The sequence below is a fragment of the Salvelinus sp. IW2-2015 genome, linkage group LG11, assembly GCF_002910315.2.
Source record: "Salvelinus sp. IW2-2015 linkage group LG11, ASM291031v2, whole genome shotgun sequence".
NCBI classification, from domain to species: domain Eukaryota; kingdom Metazoa; phylum Chordata; class Actinopteri; order Salmoniformes; family Salmonidae; genus Salvelinus; species Salvelinus sp. IW2-2015.
The window spans coordinates 38,725,894-38,734,353 of record NC_036851.1 but is presented as its reverse complement, the minus strand read 5'-3'; the positions used below and the strand labels follow the sequence as shown (position 1 = coordinate 38,734,353).

At 43.0% G+C, this 8,460-nt stretch overlaps 1 protein-coding gene across 1 annotated transcript in view; it reads right to left on the bottom strand.

Annotated features, from left to right (window-relative positions):
- Nucleotides 1-1,443: 1,443 nt before the first annotated feature.
- The window catches only part of LOC111970344 (pleckstrin homology domain-containing family A member 6-like), a 52,754-nt gene continuing 45,737 nt past the window's right edge, over nt 1,444-8,460 (bottom strand). Inside the window, exon 4 of the mRNA XM_070445834.1 lies at nt 1,444-1,599. Coding sequence (XP_070301935.1) covers nt 1,537-1,599 — 63 coding nt within the window. The 3' untranslated portion in view covers nt 1,444-1,536. The remainder of the gene's footprint in view (nt 1,600-8,460) is intronic.

Here is an 8,460-nt window from a genome sequence, read left to right as displayed (position 1 = left end):
TCAGGCTTCTCTCAGGCTGCTCCCCTCACCTCCCTCCCCTCTCTCATCCCTCCCTCTGGAGGTCCCTGGAGCGGCCGCCCGTTACCCTGGGGGGTCCGTTTGGGGGACCGTAGGGTCCACCCATTGGGTTGTGATGAGGATGGTGTGCACCCCAGTCCAGGCCCTCCTGTCCTCTCTCCCTCCATCCTCCCCTCCTGCTCTGAGTTGCTGGTGGAGGGGAAGGGGCGTTCTCCATGGCGCCAACCCCGTTGACCTTGTGATGGGCGGTTTTCGTGGTCCGCGCTCTGCGTCTTGGAAGTCCGTCGTCTGGCTGTTGTCCTCGATGTGTGTGTGTGTCTGGGTGTGTGGTTCAGGTCCTTTGGTTACCAAGGTGTACCATGGAGTTCCGCTGTGGGCGTGGTGGCTCGGAGTTGGTGGTCCTGTGGGGAAGGGAGAGAGTTAGCGCGTGTGTGTATTATGTGTGTTTTGTGTGTGTGTATTTGAACGTGTATTTGTATATTTAATATGGATCCCCAATGGTAGATGCCAAGGCAGCAGCTACTCTGGGTTCCAGCAAAAATAAAGGCCAGTAATATACTTATAATATTTTTATTTTAACATGAAAATACATTTTACAACAGATTTACAATACATAAGTGGTTGTGTGTGTGTGCATGCTTACGTGTGTGTGGCGTGCGTGCTTACGTGTTGTGTGCGTGCGTGCTTGCGTGTGTGTGTGCGTGCTTATGTGTGTGTGTGTGTGTGTATGTGAGTGTGTGCGTGTGTGTGTGTGTGTGCGTGCGTGCGTGCGTGCGTGTGTGTCTGTGTGTGTGTGGCTGCTTGCGTGTGGTGCGTGTGTCGCGTGTGTGGTGGTGTGTGTGGTGTGAGTGTGTGTGTGTGTGTGTGTGTGTGTGTGTGTGTGTGTGTTGCGTGTGTGCGAGTGCTTGCTTACGTGTGTGTGTGTGTGTGTGTGTGTGTGTGTGTGTGTGTGGTGTGTGTGTGTGTGTGTGTGTGTGTGTGTGTGTGTGTGTGTTGTGGTGTGTGTGTGTGTGTGTGTGTGTGTGTTTGAGTCCATGTGTTTGTGTGTGTGTGTTTGTGTGTGTGTGTTTTTTGGTGTGTGTGTGTGCGTGCATACTTACGTGTGTGTGTGTGTGTGTGTGTGGTGTGTGTGTGTGTGTGTGTGTGTGTGTGTGTGTGTGGTGTGTGTGGTGGTGTTGTGTGTGTGTGTTGGTGGTGTGTGTGTGTGTGTGTGTGTGTGTGTGCTTGCTTACATTTGTGTGTGTGTGTGTTTTTGTGTGTGTGTGCATGTGTGTGAGTGAGTGCGTGCTTGCTTGCTTAAATGTGGTGTGTGCGTGCGTGCGTGCTTGCTTACATGGTGTGTGTGCGTGCGTGCGTGCCTGCTTACAGTGTGGTGCGTGCGTGCGTGCGTGCTTGTACAGTATGTGTGCGTACCTCCATGAAGGGAGTATGTGGACTGCCTCGTTCATAGCGTCGACCCACTCCTCCTGTTTCCTCAGCAGTCTCAGCGCTGAAGTAGACGTGCGTGTTCCTGCGTGTTCAGCCTGCATACAGAAACATGTGGCCCTTAATCTCACCTTCCTCCTCTTCCTCGTACCAAACCTGTAATAGACAGAACAGAGAGGAGACACAGTGTTAGCCAGAGCCTTCCTCTATATGAAACATCATCACATACTGTGATGCAAAAAAACACACACAGGTCTCAATGTTGCATTGAATAATTTGTCAATGACCAACAAACACGCTTGGACTAGTGACACAGCTTGACTAATAGACAGCCTTGACTAGTACACAAGCTTGACGAATAGACAGCTTGACTAATACACAGCCTTGACTAGTACACAGCTTGACTAATAGACACGCTTGACTAGTCACAGCTGACTAATACAAGCTTGACTAATACCAGCTTGACTACACAGCTTGACTAATACACAGCTTGACTTAATAGCAGCTTGACTATAGACAGCTTGACTAATAACCATACGTGACTAGTAACAGCTTGACTAATACACATCATGACTAGTACACAGCTTGACTAATAGACAGCTTGACTAATAGACAGCTTGACTAAAAGACAGCTTGGACTAGTAACACTTAAAGCAGTTGACTAATAGACAGCTTGACTAATACAGCTTGACTAATAAGACATCTTTACTAATAGACAGCTTGACTAATAACACATCATGACTAGTACACGAGGCTGACTATAGACAGCTTGACTAATAGACAGCTTGACTCAAAAGACAGCTTGACTAGTACACAGCTTGACTAATAGACAACCTGACTAATACACAGCTTTACTAATACACAGCTTGGCTAGTATAGTGAAGTAACTAGTATAGTGAAGTATAGATGAAATAGCTGTATTTACATTGCTAATATCAGCAAATACTGCACAAAACGTTTCATTGACTGATGTATTGGTGAATAGTCACAACATTCAAACCACAGTCAGTTTAGATTACTCAGAAAACAGCCTAGGTTAGTTGTGAGTACCCAGCCTTAAGATGACACTGCAGTTATCAAATCCGTGATGCATTGTGGATAAATTGTGACTGACTGATCTACAAAAAATAATAAATAGTTGTTTATAATGAAAGGTGATTTGAAGCTCAGTCATTTGTGTCTTGCCTGCAATGTTGCCTGCAATGTCAAAGCCCAATAACATGCCCAAAAACATGTAGTATAAAAACATTGTCTGGATCCACAGACTCTTGACAGTAAAACCAACCAGGTGAATCCAGCATCTCACTCTTTAACAGTTAGTGACTAACACCATGCAGTGAGCAGAGTAAGCATGCAGTTGGGAGAAGGAGAAGAGAAGGGGTGAATAAAGGGTGAAACTACCTACATGGAACAAGATCATCTGGGGAACTACACAGGCACAATGGAAGACAGCTATGCCCGGGGGTCCTCGCAGTTTGGGGAGCGAGGAAGGAGAGGAGAAATTGGTGAGGGTTATGGTGGTGGGCAAGGGGTAAGGGTAAAGGTCCTAGAGAGAAAGGTAAGGGTAAGGATCATATCCTAGASAGAAGTAAGGGCAAGGATCATATTCTAGACAGAGGTAAGGGTAAGGATCATATCCTAGACAGACAGTAAGGGTAAGGATCATATCTAGACAGAGGTAAGGGTAAGAATCATATTTTAGACAGAGGTAAGGGTAAGGATCATATTCTAGATAGAGATAAGGGTAAAGGATCATATTCTAGACAGAGGTAAGGGTAAGGATCATATTCTAGACAAGAGGTAAGACTAAGGATCTATTCTAGACAGAGGTAAGGGTAATGATCATATTCTAGATAGAGATAAGGGTAAGGATCATATTCTAGACAGAGGTAAGGGTAAGGATCATATCCTAGACAGAGTTAAGGGTAAGGATCATATCTAGACAGAGGTAAGGGTAAGGATCATATCCTAGACAGAGGTAAGGGTAAGGATCATATCCTAGACAGAGTTAAGGGTAAGGATCATATTCTAGACAGAGGTAAGGGTAAGGATCATATCCTAGACAGAGTTAAGGGTAAGGATCATATTCTAGACAGAGGTAAGGGTAAGGATCATATCCTAGACAGAGTTAAGGGTAAGGATCATATTCTAGACAGAGGTAAGGGTAAGGATCATATTCTAGACAGAGGTAAGGGTAAAGGATCATATCCTAGACAGAGGTAAGGGTAAGGTCATATTCTAGACAGAGGTAAGGGTAAGGATCATATCCTAGACAGAGGTAAGGGTAAGGATCATATTCTAGACAGAGGTAAGGGTAAGGATCATATTAGACAGAGGTAAGGGTAAGGATCATATTCTAGACAGAGTTAAGGGTAAGGATCATATTCTAGACAGAGGTAAGGGTAAGGATCATATTCTAGACAGAGGTAAGGGTAAGGATCATATTCTAGACAGAGGTAAGGGTAAGGATCATATTCTAGACAGAGGTAAGGGTAAGGATCATATTCTAGACAGAGGTAAGGGTAGGGATCATATCCTAGACAGAGGTAAGGGTAAGGATCTATCATAGACAGAGGTAAAGGTAAGGATCATATCATAGACAGAGGTAAGGGTAAGGATCATATTCTAGCAGAGGTAAGGGTAAGGATCATATTCTAGACAGAGGTAGGGTAAGGATCATATTCTAGACAGAGGTAAGGGTAAGGATCATTTCTAGACAGAGGTAAGGGTAAGGATCATATTCTAGAACGAGGTAAAGGTAAGGATCATATCCTAGACAGAGATAAGGGTAAGGATCATATCCTAGACAGAGATAAGGGTAAGGATCATATCTAGACAGAGGTAAGGGTAAGGATCATATCCTAAACAGAGATAAGGGTAAGGATCATATCCTAAACAGAGATAAGGGTAAGGATCATATCATATACAGAAGTAAGGGTAAGGATCCTATCCTAGGCAAAGGTAAGGGTAAGGATCATATCATATACAGAGGTAAGGGTAAGGATCATAACCTAGACATAAGTAAGGGTAAGGATCCTATCCTAGACATAAGGTAAGGATCATATCATGACAGAAGTAAGGGTAAGAATCATATCATAGACAGAGGTAAGTGTAATGATCCTATCCTAGAAGAGGTAAGGGTAAGGATCCTAGCGTAAGGTAAGCGATCTACGCAAGGTAAGGGCAAGGATCCTAGACAGAAGTAAGGGTAAGGATCCTATCTAGACAGAGGTAAGGGTAAGGATCGTATCATAGACAGATGTAAGGGTAAGGATCATATCCTAGACAGAGTAAGGGTAAGGATCATATCATAGACAGAGGTAAGGGTAAGGATCCTATCCTAGACAGAGGTAAGGGTAAGGATCGTATCATAGACAGATGTAAGGGTAAGGATCATATCCTAGACAGAGGTAAGGATAAGGATCATATCATAGACAGAAGCAAGGGTAAGTATCCTATCCTAGGCAAAGGTAAGGGTAAGGATCATATCCTAGACAGAAGTAAGGGTAAGGATCCTATCCTAGAAGAGGTAAGGGTAAGGATCGTATCATAGACAGATGTAAGGGTAAGGATCATATCCTAGAAAGGGAGGTAAGGGTAAGGATCGTAGACAGAATTAAGGGTAAGGATCCTATCCTAGACAGAAGTAAGGGTAAGGATCCTATCCTGGAGAGAGGTAAGCATCCTATCCTAGACAGAGGTAAGGGTGAGGTTCATATCCTAGACACAGGCTCATATTGCTGTGAAACTCAAGGATCCACAAATATCCTGCAACAACTGGTATCATGAAAGAAAACTGGTTATTAAGGAGAAAATACATCCATTAGCTTTCCTGTCTCTTTCCTGGTGTCATTGTGATTGGTAAAATAGCTCACACTTCGTTCAAATCTACACAACATCAACATGCAAAGGTAAAGTGGGTGATATTTACGGTCATTTCTTTCATCAGCCACATGAGGGCAGTAGAACCATATCAGGTTAAGAGATGCATATGGAAGTAGGACTATAATAGTAATTATTATATGTTATTATATTGTGCATTATCTTGTTACATCACAAGTCAACAGAGATAAATAAGACAACTATGATCAGTTACTGAGCTAAAAGGGCACAGGTGCGCAGAAACACACCCGATGTGCCCTAAACAGGGTGCAGGTAAGTTGAGCCAGAAAATTGTTTGTTTCTATGTACCTAGTTCAAAACATGTAATTTTGTAGGCATAGTACCCATTCTGTCAGTTACATATAGACCTTGGACCTCAAACTCCTCAACCAGAAACCCCTAGGTACTTGGTATACATGTGAGGAATAGTGCCTCTGGTACTGGCTGGCCGCTGTCACAGAGAGACATAGGGAGGAACGGAGTGCCTTGTCTCGTGTAGCCATACCTCAAAATTACATTGTTCTCAGGCCTCATGTGGAGTTCTGGAGAATTTTGTATTAGCCTAAACAGCTGAAATGTTCTGCTTCCAGTGACCACATTTTTTTGGGGGGGGATGTTACATTTCAAGAACCCTCCCCCCACATGCCCGTAGAAAGGATGTTATGTTCGTCACTGTTTTCAGATCGGGTGGGACACATTTTAGAGTTTTTGGATATGCTGGTTTGTAACATTGCAGAAAATGGAAGAAAACCTGCTAGAAAAACTGAATTCTGTTTTGCCAGAACTGTGCTCTATACACACAATTGAGTCGATGAAGGCATTAAAACTCCTCTCCGTCCAAGCAAGGCATTTGATTGGTTTGACGCGTCACTGATTTACACTGGATTTCCTCTCCTTTTTAGCTACTTTCTGCCATTGACTTCAACAGGCTGTCTGATTAGGGAAGCCTGGTTCTCGACGAGGCTAGGGAGTGCCTAACGAGGTTCCAGAGTAGGGAGTAACGAGTGTTACATCCTAATCAGTAGAAGATAGAAACATAAAGCATTGATTTGCTCATTCATGCAAATGTTGACTTTAAGGTAATTAGTCTTCTTAGTGAAAGCCCTCCAGAAACCTTCTGCCTCTGTCAACTTGCACGGTTCAGGGAGTAGGGAGAACGCAGTCAACATCGTTCAACAACGGTCGAGAACAGTCAACAACGGTCGCGAACGGTCGCGAACGGTCAACATCAAAAGTCCAAACTCAATACAGAGAACTATTGTATGAACGTGACAAAGAGATTCAYTTTGAGACAGAAATATTGAGCAGTAGTGAACTAGGGTTTGACAGAGCTACAGCAGGCCTATAGATTCAGTATACAGTACAGTGCCTGGCAAACTACATTCCATGTTGGCACCAAACACAACAACAATATTCTAATTTACATTCTAACTAGAATGTAGCCAAACTGTCTTGGAACTCTGGGTGCCAGCATGACGTACATTCATATACTCAATCTCCAACCAAGTTGGCCAAGTTGTCTCTGAGGCCAGTGTGTGTGTGGGAACATATTTTTCAGCCCTTTGTCCTTCTGTCAGCACATTAACAGTCTGCCTACGAAAATAGCAACTCCACACCAGCCGGAAGGTCTGGGACTAGGGAGGGTTGAGACACACATCATGAGACACACATCACAACAACACTATAATTTAAACAGCTATTAGGGCCCAGAGAACAACAACACTATTCTAGTCCCAAGACACAGAACACTACTGGCTGTTATAGCTTGACAGGTTAACTGATTGTTTCAGATCTCGTTCTATCAATTTCTGCCTGAATGACGAGCCCAAAGTAAACTGCCTGTTGCTCAGGCCCTGAAGCCAGGATACGCATATAATTGGTAACATTGGAAAGAAAACACTTTGAAGTTTGTAGAAATGTTAATATAATGTAGGAGAATATAACACAAAATATATGGTAGGAGAAAATCTAAAGAAAAACCAACCTGAATCTTTTTTTTGTTGAGAGACCATGCTCTTACAATGGCAAGTATAAGGTCATACTCAAAATTAGCTCCCAGGATGCAATTATATGGCTTCCACAGGGTCTCAGCAGTCAATGTTCAAGGTTTCAGTCTTGTAACTTCCAAAATGATTAAGAAATATCAGTTTTAGTACAGCGCCGCCATGAAGACAGTACACACCTGCTAAAATTGGTTTCCTATTGAACATACTTCTTTCCGTAAGAAATATTATAGTTTTATTACATTTTAGGGTATCTGAGGAGAAAACAGAAACATATTTTGACTTTTTGAAACAAAGTTTAAGGGTAGATTTTCGGATTCCTTTCTCTGCATGTTGAACGAGTGGATTACTCAAATCGATGGCGCCAACTAAACTGACTTTTTGGGATATAAAGAAGGATTTTATCTAACACAACGACACTACGTGTTATAGCTGGGACCTTTTGGATGACAAGTCAGAGGAAGATTTTCAAAAAGTAAGTAAATATTTATTCGCTATTTGTGAAATTCTGAAACCTGTGCCGGTGGAAAAATATTTTGATGTGGGGCGCCGTCCTCAACAATCGTATGGCATGTTTTCGCTGTAATAGCTACTGTAAATCGGACAGTGCAGTTAGATTAACAAGAATTTAAGCTTTCAACTGATATAAGACACTTATATGTACCTAAATGTTTAATATCCATAATTGTTATGATTATTTATTTGAATTGCGTGCCCTCCAGTTCTACCGGAAGTTGTCCCGCTAGCGGGAAGCCTAGGCTTAAGAAGATTTATAGCTTGACAGGTTGACTGACTGTTTCAGATCTCGTTTATCAATAGAAATGGTCTGAATGGTACATTGTCAAGGTCAAAACAGCAACGAGAAGAAAAGCTGATCGCTCTAGAAAAATCATTTCAAAGGAACGACGTGGCCAGTCTTGTCATTCGTCACATCGTGTCAACGGCCTCACGAAGACTAAAACAACCATAAGTGCAGGTGTGTGATCTCAAACTGTTCCACAACTCACACAGTGGTGCAGTGGTCAAACCGGTCCTGCACACACTAACACAGCTGAGACAGTGAGCCGTGTGTGTGTGTGTGTGTGTGTGTGTGTGTGTGTGTGTGTGTGTGTGTGTGTGTGTGTGTGTGTGT